General features: G+C 42.5%; 1 protein-coding gene across 3 annotated transcripts in view; it reads left to right on the top strand.

Annotated features, from left to right (window-relative positions):
• Positions 1 to 23,280, top strand: part of FAM172A (family with sequence similarity 172 member A) — a 636,319-nt gene that overhangs the window by 431,773 nt on the left and 181,266 nt on the right. For all 3 annotated transcript variants that reach the window (XM_030193388.1, XM_030193389.1, XM_030193387.1), the window contains one exon: positions 3,036 to 3,120. In XM_030193388.1, coding sequence (XP_030049248.1) covers positions 3,036 to 3,120 — 85 coding nt within the window. The remainder of the gene's footprint in view (positions 1 to 3,035; positions 3,121 to 23,280) is intronic.

Raw genomic sequence — 23,280 nt, 5'->3', positions numbered from 1 at the left:
TAAAGGATGCTTACACCTATATCCGAATACTTCCAGGCCACAGAAAGTAGATTCCAAATAGAGAAACACCACTACCAGTATCATTTCCTGCCATTTGACCTCGCATCCACTTCCAGAGTGTTCACAAATTGCCTAGGCATAGTTGCAGCGTCACTACACACACTTGGGGGTTCATGTGTTTCCCTACCTGGATAGTTGGCTGATCAAGAGCATATCAAATCAAGATGCTCAAAAGTCAATGCAGAGAACTATTTAGGTGTTGAAGCTACTAGGGTTCATCATAACCTACCCAAAGTCCCATCTGCACCCAGTCTAACAACTGGAGTACATTGGAGCCCTGCTAGACACAATGCAAGTTCAAGCCTATCTTCCTCAGGGGAGGATGGATGCACTCATAGCCATCACCACTCAGGTTCGCAGACACAGGCAGGTCACAGCATGGCAAGTGTTGAGTTTACTGGGCCACATGACCTCCATAGTGCATGTCACTCCCATGGCACACCTCGATTTGAGAGGCTTCTAGTGGATCCTAGTTTCCTGATAGTGTCAGGCCACGGAGAACTTACGGGACATCAAAACACTCTGCTCTGGTGGACAATTCAATCCAATTTGATCCTGGGACTACCATTTCAAATTCCTCCTCCTCCATAGATATTAACCATGGATGCATCCACCCTAGGGTGGGAAGCCCATGTAGATGGACTTCACACCTAGTGGACACTGTCCGCCCAAGAGACCACGCTGTAAATCATCCTCCAGGAACCTTGGACAATCTGGAGCACTCTAATCAGCTACTGAATCAAATTGTGCTAATCCAGACAAACAGTCAGGTTGCTATGTATTATGTCAGCAAGCAGAAGGATATGGAATCCTACCCCTTGTATCAAGAAGCAGTCCAGATTTAGCAGTAGGCTACCAGTCATGGGATTGTGCTCAGAGCCACATATCTTGCAGGCAAGGACAATAGCCTTGTGTACAGACTCAGCAGGGTGATGCAACCACATGAGTGGTCTCTCAACATGGACATTGCCTGCAAGATCTTCTGAGAGTGGGGCACTCCTTCATTGGAATTTTTTACTACTCATCTCAACAACAAAGTCACTCAGTTCTTCTCCAGGCTCAGATCACACGGCAGACTAGCGTTGGATGCCTTCTTCCTCCATTGGGGGAGGGGCTTATGTATGCATATCCTCCTATCTCTCTGCTGAAGGTCAAGCAGTATTGAGGAACCATGATCTTCATTGTGTCCTACTGGCCAAGACATGATGTCCTCCAAGGAACTGTGGACATTGGACTGTTTTCCAACCCTCATCACGAAGAATAAAGGATCACGTCTGAATCTAGTCTCCAGTTCCTGGCCCTCATGGCTTGGATGTTGAGAGTATAGAATTTGGATCCCTTCAACTGCCTGATGGTGTCTCCATAATCCTGCTGGCTTCCAGGAAAGATTCCACCAAGAGGTGTTACACTTTTAAATAGAGGAAATCTGCTGTCTGGTGTGAGGGCAAGGCCCTAGATCCTCTGACATCCTACATAAAAACTGCTTGAATACCTCCTGCATCTCTCTGAGTCGGGTTTGAAGACCAACTTTGTAAGGGTTCATTTTAGTACAAATAGTGCTTACCATCATCATGTGGGAGTTAAGCCCATCTCTGTACATCCTCTAGTTGTTCGATTCATGAGAGTTTTGCAGTTGACAAAGCCCCCCACCAAATATCCAGCTGTGTCATGGAACCTCAACATTGCCCTCACCCAGCTGATGAAAGTACCATTTGAGCTACTAGGCTTCTGTCATCTGAAGTACCTGACCTAGAAGGTCATATTTTTGGTGGCAGTCACTTCAGCTTGCAGGGTCAGTGAGCTTCAGGGCTTGGAACTGATCCACCTTATATGAAATTTCATCATAACAGATCAGTTCTCTGCATGCATTCTAATTTTCTTCCTAAGTTGGTGTTGGAGTTCCATCTTAATCAGTCAGTTGTAATGCCAACATTCTTCCTCAAACCTCATGCCCATCCATACGAGCCTTGGCTTTCTGGAGTAGACTAAAGCCCATAGACTGTCCACCCAGCTTTTTGATTCTTTTGACTCAAACAGGATGCAGGCAGCCATTGATAAATGCACCTTATCCATTTGGCTGGCAGATTGCATTTCTTTTACTTATTCCGAAGCAAGGATGATTCTGGAGGTCTATGTCACGACTCATAATGTCAGAGCCATGGCTCCATCGGTAAGAGATTTGCAAGGCTGCAACATGGTCTTCATTCCACACAGTCATATCGCATTACTGCCTTGAACATCATACCCAATGTGACAGCTGGTTTGGTCAGACAGTATTTCAGAATTTGTTCAGTGTCTAGAATCCAACTTCACCCTCCTGGGCCCATTCTTGTTCTGGTCAGGACAGCACCTCCACAGCAGTCTGTATATATGTTAAGGTTGTTTGGTTTCTAGTTGGTCTTGCTGTTGCGAGACCCTATTGTGCTATCTTTGTCATTTTTGGTGAGTCTAGTAGTTAGGGATTTCCAGATATAAGATGCACTGTCCTAATTGTCTTCAGAGAAAGCAAAATTACTCACCTGTAGCAAGTGTTCTGTAAGGACAGCAGGACATGTATTCGTATATCCCCTCCCACCTCCCCTAGGAGTTGTATTCCTTTAGCTATGTCATTGTACTGATGGTCCCATGAGCCAGCATTGGGCGGGAAGGCACTCACGCATGTGCGTTGCAATGCTGTCAAACGCCTCTTAAAGAGATATTATGCTGGGCAGCATTCCACACTGGGTCTGTCGGATGTAAGAATACATGTCCTGCTGCCCTTAGAGAACACCTGCTGTAGCTGAGTAACTTTGATTTTTCCATTAATAGTTATTGAATGTTCTCATAGGCAAGTTGGTCAATTTACCTGATAATATTAGTTGGTATGAATTACTTCTAGCATACAAAAATGCATTTACATTTATATTTAAAGTTCCAAATCTCGTTATAGTGTAGTAGTTAATCCACTAAATCATTTTATGTTTTTTTCATTGTAGAACTGTTGTAACTGGGTTTCAAGTTCCGAACCGTTAGACACATCAGTGGAGTCAATGTTGCCAGACTGCCCACGGGTCTCTGCAGGTACAGGCACTTTACATGCTTTTATAAATGTATACATCTATGGTTATCGATGCCAATAAATCTGACATGTTTTGCAGTTAATATACAAAGACTAACATTACTGTGGTAAGTATATCCTAGCTCTGCAATATAGATATTGTGATCTTGTTTCCATATTTCTGTAATTCATTTGTATTATAGAGGTTAGTTACTGAGTGCACTGTTCATACATAGAATTAATACTCAAAGTTCTATCATGGTTAGTTTATTAGTATGAGTCCTGTTACTAATGCTGGTATTTTAGGGTTTCAGACCACTAAGAATGCAGCTTGAGAGAGTTAAAACAGAAGAAAGGGGAAATGGGACTTGATATACCGCCTTTCTGAGGTTTTTGCAACTACATTCAAAGTGGTTTACATATATTCGGGTACTTATTTTGTACTGGGGCAATGCAGGGTTAAGTGACTTGCCCAGAGTCACAAGGAGCTGCAGTGGGAATCAAACTCAGTTCCCCAGGATCAAAGTCCACTGCACTAACCACTAGGCTATTCCTCCACTCCAAGCATGAATAGAGTTCTTATAGCAGCATACATGAACACCATTCCAATATATATTCCAATATATTTTTATACCAGCTGCATAGAGTATTAATGTTACTAATCACAGTTTGTTAGGATTAACATATATTCACTAATCCTTTGAAGAAAAAATAAGATGAATAGGGTTCTACTCACTAGTCATAGGTCCCGATAGAAATATTCATCAGCACATGGTGCACTCCAAAGAGAAAACCCAGTCTAGTCTGTTTAACTAGATAATTATGTTGTTTTCATCAGGACAAGATTAGCCTTTTGGTGGTCCTTAGGCAAAGAAGCACATTGGGCCCCCTTCAGAATATACATGCATTTTAAAATTCCCACAAATGCACCCCCCTTCCCCCTGTGAATCTGACTGCAGAGAAGAAAGTAGCAAGCATTGCTCATCAACTACTTCTGCCAACTGGAAGACAATGCACAGGGGTTATGAAGAATAGATAGGCCTCTGAGAGCAGTGGTGGCTTTGGTCTTCCCCTTCCAATCTTCTTTCTACCAGCAGTTGACTTGCCAAGGTCAAAATCTACTTTGGGAGCCATTGCATTAGCACTAGCGCATCTGAGAAGTCTGCCCCTTCCCCTTTCCCAGGCACATAGGGAGGTATATGCTATAAGAAGCTGCCTAGATTTAGGCAGCAAGTACGCGTGTAAATTCCAGTTTTCTAGTCACGTACCCCCGGATTCTATACAGCATGAGCATTCCTTGCCGAAAGCCAAGCGTATTCTTTAATAATGCGCGTAACTTAATTGGCTTAACAAGCCAATCAGCGTTGTTAACACCACTGAACAAGCAATAATGAGCACTAATTGGCAATAATTAGAATTTACATGGATAGCTTCCTAAGCGTATTCTGTGACACACTGTGCCCAAATTTTTTTTTTTTTATTTAACCATTTTAGAATTTTTTACAAGCCATTTACAAACTTGAGTAGGCAATACAGATTCATATTTTGAAATCATAACATGCAAATAATAAGGAAAAAAAGAGAGAGAGAAAAAATAAAATTTTTTTCCTTTTCCCTTCCTTCCTCCCTTCTCTTCTTTTTTTTTTCTCATCCTCCTTAGACCACAAGAATGGGGGATCACATGAAGGGAAAATAACAGGAGAAGTCTTAAGAAGAAAAAAAAATTATTACAGATATATAGCTTAACACACACCTATCCATTTAAACATTATTTTCGACAAGAAGCTGGTACTAACCAGTAGCCAATTTCTTAACTTTAACAAATTCACTAAGATGTTCAGGTTGAAAGAATATGTACTTTATCCCTAGGTACTTTACCACACACTTACAGGGGTAATTAAGATAAAATGATGCCCCCAGAGCTAACGTTTCAGCTCTAAGAGCTAAGAAAACTTTCCGTCGCTCTTGAGTAGATTTAGTCACATCTGGGAACATCCATACCTTTTCGCCCAAAAATAGGGCTTTTGCATTTCTAAAGTATAAACGTTTAACTGTGCCCAAATTTTAATGCATTCTGACAAAAAGGGCATGGTTTAGGGAGGGGAAACGGGCATTTCATGGGCTTTCTAAAATTTACGCGTGTAGTTACAGAATAAGTCCCTCAGCACCTACTACTACTTAACATTTCTAGAGCGCTACTAGGGTTACGCAGCGCTGTACAAATTAATAACTAAGGACGGTCCCTGCTCAGAAGAGCTTACAATCTAAAGGACGAAATGTCAAGTTGGGGTAGGCCAGATTTCCTGAGTAGAGGTGTTGCACTGGTATTTACGCCACATTTTTGTTGGTATAAATAGATGCACGTAGTTTTAGGCGCTAGGATATCAACTAAGCGTATTCTATATACCATGCCTAAATCTAGGTGCTGATAGAATATGCGTGGGTGGAAATGTTTTACGTATGGATTTTGTAAGTGCCATATTTATTTGTAACATTTGTATCCCACATTTTCCCACTATTGCAGGTTCAATGTGGCTTACATAATACCGTAAAGGCGTTCGCCAAGTCCGGTAGAGAAACAAATACAAGGTGATGTGGTCGAATAAGGTTCACGAGTTTCGGCGCAGTGGGGATAGAAGCGAGGAAGGGTTACGGGTGTCCATTACGAGCTGTGGTTTGACTGTGTTGTAGAGTTCAGGCATTTATGTTGGGTCAGTGGGATATGCCTTTTTAAACAGGTTTTTAATGATTTTCTGAAGTTTAGATGGTTGTAGGTTGTTTTCATGGCTTTTGGCAGTGCTTTCCATAGTTGTGTGCTTATATAGGAGAAGCTGGATGCATAAGTTGATTTGTATTTGAGTCCTTTGCAGCTCGGGTAATGGAGGTTCAGGTATGTTCGTAATGATCCGATTGTGTTTCTGATTGGTAGGTCTATGAGGTCTGTTATGTATCCTGGGGCTTCGCCGTAGATGATTTTGTGGACCAGGGTGCAGATTTTGAAGGCAATATGTTCTTTGATTGGGAGCCAATGCAGTTTTTCTTGGAGGGGTTTGGCACTTTCGAATCGTGTTTTACCAAACATCAGCCTGGCTGCTGTGTGTTGGGCGGTCTGGAGCTTCTTTGTGAGTTGTTCTTTGCATCCCGTGTAAATTCCATTACAGTAGTATAGAATCTGGCCCTTAGCCCATATGTGGACACACATGTGTAAATGGCTATTTTCCAAATTATTCTTTAAGTATATGCCAGTATTCACTAGCACATATTTTTCAGGTGAGCATTCATATAGGTGGAGTTTGGGCAGGAGCACTCTTACAGGCATAGATTATTAAATACTATAATCTACACATGCAGGCACTAGTATTTAGATCAGCTCTATGGCTAGTGTAAGTGCTCATGTATTAAATGTAAATGTGTATTTGGCCTATTATGCAAGTATTGTAATTTTTAAAAATGTAGGCGCCTACTTTTCTTTATAGAATAAGCTCCAAATAAACACATTCTCTGTGCCTAAATATAGATTCCCCTTTATAGAATTATTCTCCATATGCCTATGCCATAATCTTAAGCATATATGCATAAATACAAGAAAGCGTTAATTTAAACCTTTTATGTGTCATATAGCATTCACCTTGGACTCTACTTATTTATTTAGGTGCTCATTTTCAAAGCACAAACTGTAGATTTACAAAGTTGCATAGTACCCTATTGGGCACATTTTTAAAACAGAAAAATGTCCAAATCAGCATTTTCGAAACCTATATTTAGACATTTTTCTTTGAAGTGCGTCAAAAATGCATCCAAATCTCAAGGGGGCGTATCAGGGGCGTGTTCAGGGCGGGATTTGGGCGTTCCTGAGACTTAGATGTTTTTCAGCCATAATGGAAGAAAACAAAAATGTCCAGGACTAAAACTAAGACGTTTTGAGCTAGACCTGTTTTTATAACGAATAAGACACAAAAAGGTGCCCTAAATAACCAGATGACCATTAGAGGGAATCAGGGATGACCTTCCCTTATTCCCCCAGTGGTCACTAACCTCCTCCCACCCCCCAAAAATGTGATGGAAAAACATTACTTGCCAGCCTCTGTGCCAACCTCAGATGTTAACTCAGGTCCATTAGAACAGCATGCAGGTCCCTGGAGTAGTCTAGTGGTGGGTACAATGCACTGCAGACAGGTTGACCCAGGCTTCTACCCAGGGGTGTGCTGGTAAATTTTTAACAACAGGCTCTTTCTCCGGACGTAGCCAGCTCTGCAGTTGGAGGGGCCAGGAGTGGCCGGGGGGGGGGGGGGGGCAACACTTGCCTCTCTCTCCTCCCTCCCTTCGTGCGGGCACGCTAGGCATACCTTTGCTGGCAGCCACCACTCGCAACGTCTTGCTCTGAGCAGCATGCTGGAACTTCTCTCACATGCTCGAGAAGTCTCAGCCTGCTGCCCAGAGCTGGAAACAAGGAGAGGGGAGCAGCAGTAGTCTATTTACTTGGCTGGCAGGGCTCAGCATCCCCACCAGCAAAGTAAAAGAGAATTCAGCAGGGGGCCCAAGCCCACATTTTGGGAGTCACTTGTTAAAGTAGCCATGGAGGGCCTTACTTTAACAACCGGCTCCCAAAATTCTTAAAAACTTAACAACCGGCTCTTGCGAGCCTGTGAGAGCCTGCTCCAGCACACCACTGCTTCTACCTCCCCCTACCTGTTACACTTGTGGAGGAAACTCTGAGCCCTCCAAAACTCACAAAGACCCACTGTACCCACATAAAGGTGCCCCCTTCACCCGTAAGAGCTATGGTAGTGGTGTACAGTGGGGGTAGTGGATTTTGGGTGGGTTTTGGGGGCCTCAGCAGACAAGGTAAGGGAGCAATGGTCAGATGTGTACCTGGGAGTGTTTTATGAAGTCCACTGCAGTGCCCCCAAGGGTGCCCTATTGCTTTCCTGGGATGTCAGGGGGACCAGTGTACTAACAATGCTGGCTCCTCCTACAACTCAATGGCTTGATTTTGTGTGTTTTGCACTTGGATTTTTTGTTTTTCGAAAATGGACCAAAAAATAAAACGTCCAAATCACTGGACTATTCACAGTAGTAAGCAGTTTTCAAGAAACACTCATAAAATAATGTAGTCATATACATATTATTGTAGAAAAACCATCTCATAAACAGGTCACGTACTATGACCCCAATAGAAAATAAACCTTGGCATTACAATTTTAAAAATTCTGTATAAACAATCACCTGCTTGGTAAAAACAGTCCTAGTGAAAGCAATTCCAAAATGTAAGTCACTTCACTGAAGTATCTCATTGTATTGGGAACAGTCATTAAGTTGACAAACATATGAGTTCTGAACAATTATTGTAAAGTAAACAAGAAGATATTAATAATATCACAACCCCTTGTCACTCATCTTGTTAGAATGGACCTTAGGAAACTGGAAGACTGGGCATCAAAATGGCAGATGAAATTTAATGTGGACAAATGCAAAGTGATGCACATTGGGAAGAATAATCCGAATCATAGTTACCTGGTGCTAGGATCCACCTTAAGAGACAGCACTCTTGAAAAAGATCTAGGTGTCATTGTAGACAGTACACTGAAATCTTCTGCCCAGTGTGTGGCGGTGGCCAGAAAAGTAAACAGGATGCTAGTAATTATTAGGAAAGGGGAGCAAAATAAGACAAAGGATATTATAATGCCTCTATTGTTCCATCTTCGACCTCACCTTGAGTACTGCGTTCAATTTTAGTCACTGTATCTCAAAAAACATATAGCAGAATTAGACAAGATTCAAAGAAGAGTGACCAAAATGATAAAGGGGATGGAACTCCTCCCATATGAGGAAAGGCTAAAGAGGTTAGGGCTCTTCAGCTTGGAAAAGAGACTGCTAAGGGGGGATATGATTGAGGTCTATAAAATCTTTAGTGGTGTAGGATAGGTAGAAGTGAATTGATTTTTCATTATTTTAAAAAGTACAAAGACCAGGGGACACTCAATGAAATTACTTGGAAATTCTTTTAAAATAAATAGGAGAAAATATTTTTTTTTACTCAAAGAATAGTTAACCTCTGGAACTCACTGTAGGAGGATGTGGTAATGGTGGTTAGTGTTATCTGGGTTTAAAAAAGGTTTGGACAAGTTCCTAGAAGAAAAGTCCATAGTCTGTTATCGAGATGGACATGGGGGAAGGTACTGCTGGGATTGGTAACTTGGATTGTTACCACTATTTGGGTTTCTGCCAAGTACTTGTGACCTGGTTTGGCCACTGTTGAAAGCAGGATACTGGGTTAGATGGATCATTGGTTTGACCCAGTATGGCTATTCTTATGTTCTTAGCATCCTTCTTAATTAAACACATTTGTCCCTAAAGACTACAAGATGCGTCTAATACCAGTAATATCTACTGGTCATCCAAAGAACAAAAACAGCAATTGAAGTCTGCTGAAATAAATACGCCATGAGTTGTTTCCAAATTTTCTGATAGCTGTTAATCAACTATAATCTTTGTGGTAGCTTATTCCATTCAACAGGCACCACTGTGGAACATGCTTGAAAATGGGTCTGTACCAAGTGGCATTTCTTTATTGGCTCAGGAATAATTGTATAAGGAGCCTCCTAGTTTTAGGTGACAAGAACACTCATACTTTTCTTTACAGAATAAGCTTCACATAGGTGCTGTCCGAGTGCCTAAATCTATGCACCCATTTATAGAATTACCTTCAGAATGTGTAACAATTGTACCTTCTTTGATGCCAGAGGCCACATAAGTCTTAAATTTTGATTTATATATTGAGGTGGTTTGCTATTCAGTGCATAAGTACTTTGAATACAGTTCAGCATTTCACAGGTAACCACTTCCATTAAGCAACAAGTAATGTGATCAAATCTTGAGAAAACCATCACTAATCTTGCAGCTGAATTTTGCACTACTTGCAAAGCTCAGACTGCATTGTTGGTTAATTCCTAAATACAATGAGCCTGCAGTTATCCAGCTTTGATAAAACCAGGGATTGGACAACAAATCTAAAGTCCTCTCAGGCAAGATAAGGCTTCAGTTTGAAGAAAGCAGCACAAGTCACTTCATAAATCTGTGGTTTCAGAGATAAAGAGGAATCATGAACAACCACCAAACTTTTTACCTGTGCAGATATCTGAATCTGATGTTTCTCAAGTACTAACCCCTCTGGATAATTGGATATACTAGATTTACCTAACATTATAACCTCTGTCTTGTCTGCGTTAATAGCTATCTAATTTAATGACTTCCAGTGTTCAGTTGATGGGACACATATAGCTACATGATTTAATTCTTCTGTAAACGAAAAGACTACAAGGAAGAAAAACTAAATGTCTGCATTTATACCGCATTGGATACCTCCATTGCCCCATGTAAGCCGCATTGAGCCTGCCATGAGTGGGAAAGCGCGGGGTATAAATGTAACAAAAATAAAATAAAAAAATCCCCCTTTCACCCCGTGAAACAGCTCCCTCCTTCCGATCTGCCTCCCATCCAATGAAGCAGCCCCCTCCTTCTGATTCCCCTTCCACCCCCTCCCATTGAGGACCCTATCCCTCCTCCCAGCCCCCAACAAGTTGACCTCCCTGCTACTCAGAATAGTTGCCCCCTCCCCTGGGCCTACTTAAAGTCCCTGGAGGTCCAGTGGGGGCAATGGGGGCAGGAGCAAAGCCCACTCTCAGCTTAATAAAAAGGCCCCTTAGGCACTTTTTACTTATATAAGTTCTATGAATGGTGTAAGAGCAGGCACCTAAATGTTAGGCATGCCAGAACAGGGTTATGCTAGTAGTTTATAATGGAACTTAAATGCCTATTTTCCCTTATAGACTAGGTCCCTACCTTGTGTCCTTTGGGCACCTAAATGGAGGTGCCTTGGTAAGGAATTGCCTCCTGCAGTAACATGGGTGCTATCATTTAGGCACTGCTTATGCACATAAATGTTTAGAATAATGGCATTTATGCACATAACTGCCAAATTCCACCTAAGCACTATTGTATAAAATACATACTTCACTTCCATAGTGCATATTTGTAAGGGGTGTACATATGGGTGCAGGCTTGGCAGGGCTCAAATTTATACATGTATCTGCACTAATAAGGAGCTACATTTTACACCAGCTCTATGGCTGGGTTAAGTATTGGCACCTTTCAGCATGTATTTAAATGTAGATATCTAGTCCTACTATATAATTGAAGAGTGACCGATGTTCTGCGCATGTGCGGCATGTCACAGATCTATCCCGAGTCCCGATGTTGTTACAGGCAGTAACAGCGGCACATAGAGGCAGGACCAGCGGATCAACGGTGGTCTGTAACAAACGCCCAACCCACCTGCCCGGCCCGTCATTGCCACCCAGCGATTCTCCTCTCTCCCCTGCCCCCCTCCAGGCACCCACCGAGTCTCCGTCGCTCCTTTGAAAGCCCTGCCCATCTGTAGCCTTCCCTTCCAGGTCGTTCCCTCAGAGTCCTGCCCTCGCAGAAAGAGGAAATGACTTCAGAAGGCGGGACTCAGAGGGAACGAACTCGAAGGGAAGGCTACAGACGGGCAGGGCTTTCAAAGGAGTGACAGAGAATCGCTGGGTGCCTGGAGGGGGGGCAGGGGACAGAGGAGAATCACTGAGTGCCTGGAGGGGAGGCAGGGAAGAGAGGAGAATACCTGGGTGGCTGGAGAGGGGGGGGCAGGGGAGAGAGGAGAATCGCTGGGTGGCTGCAGAGGGGGGCAGGGGAGAGAGGAGAATCGCTGGGTGGCTGGAGGGGGGGGCAGGGGAGAGAGGAGACTCGCTGGGTGGCTACAGGGGGGCACACACTCTCTGTCTCTCTCAACTCACTCTCACACTATCTTTCACACAGACACACACACACACACTTTCTCTGTCTCTCTCACACACTCACACATATACACACTCTCTGTCTCTCAACTCACTCACACTCTCTTGCACACAGATGCACACACACACACACTTTTTATGTCTCTCTCACACACTCACACATATACACACTCTCATTCTCTCAACTCACTCTCACACTCTCTCACACAGATGCACACACACACATGTTCTCTGTGTGTCTCTCTCTCACACACTCACTCTCACACACACACATATACACACTCTCACTCTCTCTCTCTCTTTACATTTCAGAAATAAAACATATTGCCCGTTTGGCTATTTCATTGCATTACGCACAACAGAAATGTCACCCTTTGTAACGGGCTTTACGGCTTGTATTCTATAAATGGTTATGCTAGTATTCTATAACAGAAAATAGGTGCCTACATTCCTTTATATAAAAGGCTCCTACCAAGTGTCCAGTTATAGAATTACCTTCTATGAAGGTACTGAAGGAACTTAGAGAAATTCTGTTGTTTCTGCTGTCTGACCTTTTTAATGCTTTTCTAGTCAGGAGTGGTCCCGGCAGACTGGAGAAGAACAGATGTGGTCCCTCTCCAAAAGCAGAAGTAAGGAGGAGGTTGGGATCTACAGGCTGTTAGTCTTATGGAAATACTTCTAAAATAGAAGATAAAGAGATTTCTGGAATGAAATGATTTGCAGGACCAAAGGCAGTACGTTTTTACTAAAGGAAGGTGTTGTCAGACTAATCTTTGACAGTTGGATTTAGGGAGAATGCTAGTAAAGCCTTTGACATGATTCCACAAAGGTGATTGATAAACTGAGAGTCCTCGGTGTGGACTTAAAAGTGGGTTATAAACCGGTTAAGTGGAAGGAGACAGAGGGTAGTAGTAAATGAAATTCATTCTGAGGAAAAGGATGTTACCAGTGGTATACCACAGGGATCGGTCCTTGGCCCAGCTCTTTGTAACTCCTTTGTGAGTGATATTGTGGAAGGGCCATTGGGTAAGATTTACTTCTTTGTGGATAATTCAAAACTCTGTAATAGGGTAGACACCCCTGTTGCTGTGGATAGCATGAAGAGGGATCTAGCAAAGGATGAAATTAAGAGGGTATAGACTTAGAAATAATCTAAGGAAATACATCTTTACAGAAAGGTTGGTGGATGTGTGGAACGTGTGGAGCAAGCTCAAGAAATAGAGACACGGGCCCAGGTGCAGGACTAGGCTGTGTTTTATGTTTCCTGTGACACAAGAGTCACAACCTTTAAGCTGAAAAAGCAAGTGCTGCTGAAAAGGCAATTTTACAGAGCCAGTTTGAATGGGTTTTGAGGAGACAGCTAACAAAGGAAGCACGTATGGGAAACGCGTATAAAGAAATCAAGTAAAACATTTAGTGTATAAGTAAGTGCGTAGCACTAGGATTCGGGCATTGCGTGTCTGGATTCCTTGATTAGTGAGTAGGAAATGCAATGCTCCCTCAAGAACCTTCACATATTTGCATCTTGAGCCTTTATTAATTCCTTCTTCATTTCTGTAACCTGTGAAACCACTGAATAAATCTTGCTTAAATTGATTAATTATATTTTTTGTAGATCCCATTTATTTCAGGTTTGCAAGCCTAGGGACTCAGAAGACTCTGTACGCCTTAGACCCTCAACAAACAGCCTCCCGGTGGAGGTGGGGGAGATGAGGACTGTATCTGAATTCAAGAAAGCGTGGGTCAGGCATGTGGGTTCTCTTAGGGGGAGGAAGAGATAGTGGATGGCCCATATGACCTTTATCTGTCATCATTTTCTATGCTAATTTATTTATTTATTTATTTGTTGCATTTGTACCCCACATTTTCCCACCTATTTGCAGGCTCAATGTGGCTTACATAGTACCGTCAAAGGCGTTTGCCCAGTCGGTGGATAACAAATACAAAGTTGTATAGTGATCGTATGAGGTATAAGTGGAGGGTTGGTTATAATTCTATAACAGGGCACCTCTGGGGTGCCCATTTTATAAAGGAAAGTTGGTGTATACTTTCCTCTATAGAATTCTAGCCTCACAGGTGAAATACATGCCTATAATTTAGGTGGAAGAGCTTGTGCCTAATTGTACATAGAGTATATATGATTTGCATGCAAAACCTGTGCCCACCCACACATTGCTCAAACCTCATAAGTGCAGCAGGGACGCATGTAACATACAGTATTTTTGTAAGTTATACACATAAGTAGAAGGCCTGCTTATATCCTCTCCATGCTCCACCCTGTAAACACTCCACTCGAAAATATACACCAAATAAGTTAAGCAGGTATTTCCAGAATAACGCTTAGGTGCCATACTAGATTTAACACATATAAATGCTAGTATTCTAAACATTTAGGGCCAGATTCTATATATGGCGCTTAAAAAAATCCACGTGGAAAACATTTCCACCGAAGTGTATTCTCTAAGATTTAGGTGCAGTATATAGAATGCACTTAGTTGATATCCCAGCACCTAAAACTACGCACCTCCATTTACACCAATGAAAACATGGCGTAAATCCCTGCGTGTAGATTTACATAGACTGGGCCATATTCTATAACAACATGCGTAAATTTGGGAACACTCATGAAATGCCCATGGCCATGCCCCTTTTGAACTGTGCACTTTAGAATTGAGGCGCAGTTCATTACAGAATGCGCTTAGCGAGTTATGCACATAAATTCTAATTATTGACAATTAGTGCTCATTGCTTGTTAAATGCTGTTAAAAATACTGATTGGCTTGTTAAGCCAATTAAGTTACATGCGTTGTTATGGGATATGCTTAGATTTCAGCTCGGAACGCTAGGCGCAATATATAGAATCCAGAAGTTATTGTGTAATGTGCAGTGCCTGGTTTATAGAATCACCCTTCATGTGTGTATATGATTATTTTATAAAATATTTATTTGCATTGCAATTTCACCCCAGTTTCACCCAAACTATGCCCTCAGGAACATCTACGTGCAGATCACATTAAAAATAGGCACCACCTCGTGTTGTGCCTGCTTTTTGCATGTGTACACCCAGGTGCAACAATAGAAGAGTCTGTTTTCACAAATAAAACCAGCTTTACATTTGGAAAAGTTTTTAACATTAACCCTTGGTAAACACATTTTTCTTCATGTTTTAAAATGATTCCAAGATAATGGAACACATTGAATCTGATCTATAATGTGGGGTATAAATGAAATAAATGAACAAATAATGTGACATTAAGAGATCTATGTGAATCAGATACAGAAACTTTGTGAACCATTTTGTAATTAGATATATCATTCCTGGCCCTGGTCACTTTTCTTTGCAAAAGGCTAGTTCTCATATTGTGTTCAGATTCAGACAACTGGGGTATATTAACTCCAGATTTCAAAGGGACGTGGCTGGATAGCTGACATTTTATGTCTTCTAGGCAGAGAAGCATATCCAGAGGTGCCCTTTATCCATTTCTCCTGCAGGCAAGCAGATGGATCTTCAGTTTGCTTCCTCTCAGCCAGGGACTGCCTTATGGTTCTTATGTGCTACATATTTTCCTCTTTGCCTACATTAGTTCTTCTGATGGATTAATCAGATAACTTTTGGCTATATCTGGGCAGAATTTTCTCTGTGTTACTCATCACATTCATTTCATGGAAGAGAATATTTCTGTAATGGCTATATGGAAGGATTCACGCTTTAAAATTTCATCTTCAGCAGCTTGTGTGTTGGTATTTGTTCACTATGAGGGTAATTCTATAAGAGGATAAGAGGGTAAGCAGGTGCCTATTTCAAGCCTAATTTATAAAGAAAAGTAAGTGCTTACTTTTCTTTATAGCATACTAGCACATTTGGCAGAAGACATGCTTATGTTTATGGCGCAATCACTTACACCAGCCCTATCACCCCCCCCTACCCCACCCCAACCTGTAGCTGGTATAAATACCCACACCTAGGTAATATTAGCCAGACTGCATGTAAATTATAGAATACTATAATTTATGTGGCTTTTACTACGCTCTGCCTAAAACTCCACCCATGCATATGCCTGCCAGCAAAATATGTGTCTCACAGAATTACCGCTATCTGCCGGATTCTATATAGCGCGTCTAGCATTCTGTGCTGAAATCTAAGGATATTTCATAACAACGTGCGTAACTTAATTGGCTTAACAAGCTAATCAACGTTACTAACAGCACTTGACAAGCCATAATGAGTGCTAGTTGACAATAATTAGAATGTACGCACACAACTCGCTAAGCGTATTCTGCCATGAACTGCGCCTAAATTCTAATGCACATAGTTCAAAAGGGGCATGGTCATAGGCGGGCATTCCTAAATTTACATGCGTAGTTACAGAATATGGCCCAGTGCGTGTAAATGTACACACTGGAATTTATGCCACATTTTCATTGGTCTAAATGGAGGTGTGTAGTTTTAGGCACTGGGATATCAACTAAGCATATTCTATATACTGTTCCTAAATCTAGGTGCCACTTATAGTATACGCTTAGCCGGCCCTATGTGTGCATATATTGAATGCATGGGAAGAAGAGTGCTAAAGGCTGTGGTGTGCTGGAGCTGGCTCGCACCGGTTCGCGAGAGCTGGTAGGTAGTTTTTTTTTTTTAATTTTGCATGCCGGTTGTTAAGCCCAGTCAGCTGAAGCAGGAGCGATCCTCCTATGCTTCTGCCTATGCAATCTTCACTCATTGTCTCTCTGTATCAGTGGCGTACCAAGGGGGGGCGGTGGGGGCGGTCCGCCGCTGGGGGGGTGCCGCGTGTCTGTCGGCAACGCTCGTTCCCTGCTCCCTCTGCCCCGGAATGGGTTACTTCCTGTTCCGGGGCAGATTGAGCAGGGAACGAGCGAAGCCAACAGGCGCGCGGCACCCCCCCAGCAGGTAAAGAAGCACCCGGGGGGGTGTCATTTCGCTGGGGGGAGGTCGTGTCCGTCGTTTCGCCGCTGGGGGGGGGGTGCCGCGCGTCTGTCGGCAACACTCGTTCCCTGCTCCCTCTGCCCCGGAACAGGAAGTAACCCCCCCCGTTCTGGGGCAGAGGGAGCAGGGAACGAGCGTTGCCGACAAACGCGCGGCACCCCCCAGCAGGTAAAGATGCACCCGGGGGGGGGGGGGGTCCGTTGTTTCACCGGGGGGGTCGCTCTGCACCCGGGGGGGAGGCGCATCGGCAATCCGACCCAGGTGTCACCACCCTAGGAACGCCACTGCTCTGTATCGAAAGGACTACTGCAAGTTTCAGCAGAAGTCTTGCAAGATTGCCGCAGGAACTTATGGCAGCCATTTTCAATACGGACTAGAGAGTGTAGAGTGCATGGGCAGGAGCATAGGAGGATCGATCCCCTCCCCCAGCTGACCGGGCTCAACAACTGGCTAGCAACTACAACTACCAGAGTGTGCACTCTCCCTGGAGAGGGGTTGGCAGTCATGTGGTTCCCAAGTGTACTGTGTGAGAACTGCCATTGTTGTGCCGAAGAGATGTAGGGGAGCATTATTCCAGAGGTGGAGGAGGGTGATGAGAGCTCAGCCATCAGGGTGCCGGAGTTTCGTCTGAGGCTAGCTCAGAGCCTGCGGCAGGGGGAAGCTGAGACAGGCATCCTGGCTGTGCAGCTACCTGCACAAACTGTCAGGCAAGGGTCCACTGTGAAGCTTCCGCAGTCCCTGGGTAGTGGTCAACTCTTGCTGCACACCGATACCTCCTTCTGCTATGACCTGGAGGCTATTTTGAGATCCGCAGCACGGGCAGGGTGTCCACCACAAACTAAGTGAGGAGCCCTGCTACCTGGATGCCAGGGCTATCCAGGTTTTATTTCACATTTCTACTCCATTTTCTTTTCAAATTATTCACTTCAAATCTGTAGACATTCCCCATGTTACTCCTAAGCAAGTAGGTCCACTTTTTAAATTTATTTTAACATTGCTAAGGTTATTTTGGACAACTGGAAAGACCTTGGTTCAGCAAGCTATAATGTGTGGTGGAACAATGTTGGTTTAGTATATAATTATGAAGTGTTGTACATAGCTGAGAAGCGTAATAGATTTGAGAAATGTGCATTATTATTGCACCTCTTAACTGACTTTTTATGGTCTATATAAGTATAGTAGGAGCTTCACTGTGGCAGGGTTTCTTGGGGGAGGAGGGAATATACATATAGATAGATAGATATTACATGTAATAAAATGTAGTCCATTTGATATTCTGTAAGGTTTTTTTTTATGTATTAATGCTGTCATATGTCTGTATTGTACTTTGTTTTATGTGGTTTTATTGAACGTTTTGTAATTTGCAAAATTAGGGGCCCTTTTACTAAGCCGCATAGGCGCCAACGCGCGCCAAATTGGACTTAACGCCCTTGCAGTAATTTCAATTTTGGCATGAGGCCACTACACCCAAAAAATATTTTTTATTTTCTGATGCGCGGCAGCTATGTGTGTCAAGTGGCATTTGACGCACGTAGACCATTACCACCCGGTTACCGCATGAGACCTTACTGCTAGGTCAGTGGCTTGCGGTAAGGTCTCAAAGCCAAAATGGACACACGGCAATTTTCATTTTGCCACAAGTCCATTTTGGGCAAAAATTTAAAAAGGGCATTTTTTGTAGGTGCGCTGAAAAGTAATTCTGCGCACGCCCAGAACACGCATCTATACTACCGCAGGCCCTTTTTCAGTGCACCTTAGTAAAAGGACCCCTTAATAAAATAAATGAAGACTACAAAAATTATTAGCAAAGGAACATAGAATAAAACAGACTATCATACTACCTCTGTATCGCTACATAGTGAGACCACACCTTGAGTATTGTATGCAATTCTGGTCACCACATCTCAAAAATGATACAGTGGAATTAGAAAAGGTACAGGGAAGAGTGACAAAAATGATAAAGGAGATAGAACTCCTCTCATATAAGGAAAGGCTTAAGAGGTTAGGGCTCTTTAGTTTGAAGAAGAAGAGACAGCTGAGGGGAGAGATATGGAATAGCCTGATGAACCCTGGGAACTGGGTTCAGTTTTCACTACAGCTCATTGTGACCTTGGGCAAGTCCCCTAACCAGTGGTGCGCTGGAGCCACCTTGCACCAGCTCGTGAGAACCGTTTGTTAAGTTTTTAAACATTTTGGGAGCCAGTTGTTAAAGTAGGCCTCCCATGGCTACTTTAACAACCAGCTCCCAAAATTTGGGCTCGGGCACCCCTCCTCTTGAACTCCCTTTTACTTTGCTGGCAGGGATGTTGAGCCCTGCAAGCCAAATAAATGGACTTCCGCCGCTCCCCACTGCTTGCCGGGACTTCTTGCACACGCTCCCCAGTCCTGATTCCCAGCAGTATTCAGCACCATGATAAAGGGGAATGTGGCTTTGAAATCCCCTCAAATTTCACTGGGAGCTTTCCTTTGAAAATTCACCTGCAGGCTTACAGGTGAAAAGTATTCCTGTCTACACCAGAAGCATGTATCTCAGCTGCCAGCTATAGAAGCATAGCCATTTGTAGGATTTTGCACTTTATCCAAATAGGTTTGTTATATTTTCCTTCCTTGGTATTCAGTCACACAGGGAAGATCCCCATACTTCATTCAACACTCAGCTTTCCTTCCCTGCTCCCAACCATGTCTTACTACTAAGCTTTGTAATAATTTGAACTGCTACCAAAACTAGTGAGGCTATTTTACATAGATTCATTATGAGGAGATCTGTGGCCCAAGGAAGTCCTTCCTGCTATTTTAGCAAGCTCCAAACACAATTTTGTAGTCCGCCAGCCCTTTTACCAGAGCACTGCAAACCTATTCTCACTCATAGCACACTACTCCACCCCCAAAACAAAGATGTAATTTTAGTTCAGATAACTTCCTTTTGTCTGGTTTTTTTCTGAAGCAACAGCAATCAACAAAATGACTACAATTTTGCTCAGAACAAATACCATTAGTTCAGCAAGCTATTGCAACAGCTGGCATCTCTGTTATATATATAGGATGCATCCGAAAATGTGCTCCATGCCAGTATCCTCAAGTATGTAGATTATGCAGATAGCTAAAACCATATTTGTCTGTGACAATGTTATAAGATACTCATTTCAGTCGATTTTGAAAATTGCTAACTAGGATGTAAATAAATTGATATTAATTTAATTTAAACATTTCTAAGTCTTATAAGCTATGCTGTTTGTCAGTTTCTATTAACAACTTGCTTCCCTCTGCTTGCTTGCATTATTTTCAAATGGGTCCAGGCGTTGTTTGTCTGGTATAATATACTTTACATAATAAGTCTGCAGCTACAGTATTGCTTGTGGTTCCATTGTGTCCTAACATTTTCTGGGCTGCCTGTTTGTTATCAGGAGTGGGGAATTCTGATGGTCTTACTAACTGGCCCATTGCTTGCTGGTTTTGCTTGCACAAGAAACGTTCCATGCCTTCTGGATACTTCTTTAACATTATAACAGAATGATAAAACTCCTTTTGGAAAAAGAAATTGTTTAGCAAATTTTTAAAAATTATGACCTTTAAAATATGTAAGTACTTTGTACAAGTGCATCTTGAAGTAATCAACCCCTGGATTCTATATAGCATGACTTAAGTTGCACGTGCAAATCCAGTTGAATTCTAGATTTGCACACGCAACTTAATTACTTAACACGCCAATCAGTGCCAATAATTGTTACTTAACAAGCAATTATTGACTAATCGGCATTAATTAGAATTCACATGCAAAACTGTCTAAGCGTATTCTATAACTTGCTGCACTTAAATTCTAAGTCACATAGTTGAAAAGGGGGCGTGGCCATGGGCATTTAATGGTCATTTCTAAAATCTATGAGCATGGTTATAGAATACACCCAGTCTGTGCATAATTTAGGCATCAGCATTTACACCAAGTTTTACTTGGTGTAACTACCCACAACGACATTTAGTCGTGCGGATGGGTGCTTGGCGTATCTATGAACCACGTAGAAATTTAGACTTGTTCAATAAAGTATGCCTAAATTTAGGTGTATTTTATAGAATACACCTAGGCATATTTCTTTTAGACACCAATTTTTTTACGTGATATATAGAATCTAGTCCCAAGTGTTTTACATTGAAATGCAAGTAATACTCATCTTTACTCCAAAAGAACACACAAAGTAATGGAAAACTATTCACATTTTGAAAACAAAAATTAATGCAAATTTAGGGTGTCTTTTACAAAGGAGCGTTAGCCTTTATAATGTGCGCTAATCATTAGCTCACACTAAATGCTAGAAGCACCCATAGGAATATATGGGTGTCTCTAGCGTTTAGTGCATGCTTACTTTTAGTGCGCACTAAAAACGCTAGTGCGCTTTTGTAAAAGGACCCCTTACTTTTTTGCTTATCAAACAAATTTGCTTTTCTCTTTATTTGCTTACTTACTTTGATAACAGGACCCTTATAGGTCAAGCCCCAGAAGTCGCCTGTTTTATAAAGGACCCATCAAAAACCACTTGAATATCCAGTGATTAATAAAATGGACTGTCAGATCAAAACATCCTCCTAGATTATTCTATAGAGATAGTAGTTGTAATCTATGTCAGTTATTAAGGGGCTCTTTTACTAAGCTGTGTAGGGACCTACGCGTACCCAACGTGCATCAATTTTGAGTTACTAAGTCTGCAGTAATCGGCATTTTATGCTTGTAGACCATTACCGACTGGTTACAGTGTGAGACCTTACCGCTAAGTTAATGGTGGTGATAAGGTTTCAGACCCAAAATAGACACGTGGTAATTTTCATTTTGCTGCACGTCCATTTTTGGCAAAAATATAGAGAAGGCCTTTTTTACAGGTGCGCTGAAAAATGATTCTGCACGCACCCAAAACACACGTCTACACTACTGCAGGCCATTTTTCAGCGCACCTTAGTAAAAGGGCCCCTAAGGGCCCTGTTTACTAAGGTGCACTAGCGTTTTCAGCGCATGCTAAACGCTAGAGACATCCATATGTTCCTATGGGTGTCTCTATCATTTAGCATATGCTAAAAATGCTAGCGCGCCTATAGTGCAGCTTAGTAAACAGGGCTCTCAATATAACCGGATTCTTTAAATGCCAAAAAATGTTTTGCTATTTTTTTTCTTTTTTTGAAATTTGTTTTTATAAAGCACCTTCACTATGCAGTTATTCACCTAAGAGGGAATTCAATAAATGGCGCTGAAACTTAGGCACTGGAAAAATTCAGCACTAAGCGCTATTCTGACGTCATTTCCTTTCGGCGAGGGCGGGCGGGACGCACGCTGAGAAGGCAGGGAAGCGAAGGACGACGGAGGAGCTTCATGCCTTGACTAGCGCCGCCCACCAGTTCACCGCTGTGACTTGGTTAGAGACAGTGAGTGGAAGGGAGTTTGACATGGGAGAGGGGAAGGAGGAGAATCGCTGGAGAGGGGAGGGAGGAGAATCGCTGGTGAGGTGAGGGGAGGGCAGGAGAGGGAGGAGAATCGCTGGAGAGGGGAGGGCAGGAGAGGGAGGAGAATCAGTGGATGGACCTGTGAAAAAAGGTGCTGGTACGCCGTACTGTTGCGTACCGGCACAAAAAAAGCACTGATTCTTACAGAAAACAGTTTACCACCTGCAGGTGAAAAGCAACTGAATATCACGTTTTCCTAGATTTCTGCTGTTGTAAAAGTGGGTATCTAGGTCATTATTCAGTGTATTTTGAAACACTTAAAAAATGATCCTGATTTTGCGGTAGGCAGAGCATTCTTGTATTTCCCATTAGCAGGCTGCTCTTTTCCTTTGCTCCCATCCCCACATGGTTATTCACCCACCTAAATATGTGACTTTTATTTACATTTTCATGGCATTTATACCCCTCTCCGCCCCCCCCCCCCAAAAAAAAAAACAGACTTATAGAGCTGGAATAAGCCAGGTGGCCTCCCTCTTGTCCACATAGGTTCCATTCCTTTGTATGGCAGGAATAATGTATTTTTATTTCTATACATACCCTGAAAAATCAATGGATTCTATTTTTGCCAGCCATTTTTCCTTTTGTGCTTGTTCCATTTATTTAATAGGATTTACTAACCATAGGATTGGGATCAGGAAAAGATTACAGAAAAAAACTGAAAAAGTTCCATTTCTAATTCATCTTTTTGCGGCTGTAAAAGTGTCAATACTGCAGTCATTCCCACGCATCCCAGTACTTGTCTATTGAAATCCAGCTTTCCTAGACCTTACCTACTGCACAAGTATTTCAATATTTTATCCATAGGTTATCTTCACCACACTGTTGAGCCTGATTCACACATCTTTCATATACTCACTCTCACAAATATGCACCATCTTGGTGGTCTTCAGTATTGTTCAAGCAGAGGCCACTTTGAATCCAGT

This window comes from Microcaecilia unicolor, chromosome 2, assembly GCF_901765095.1.
Source record: "Microcaecilia unicolor chromosome 2, aMicUni1.1, whole genome shotgun sequence".
Classification (NCBI taxonomy): Eukaryota; Metazoa; Chordata; class Amphibia; order Gymnophiona; family Siphonopidae; genus Microcaecilia; species Microcaecilia unicolor.
This window is presented reverse-complemented; position numbering and strand designations above follow the sequence as displayed.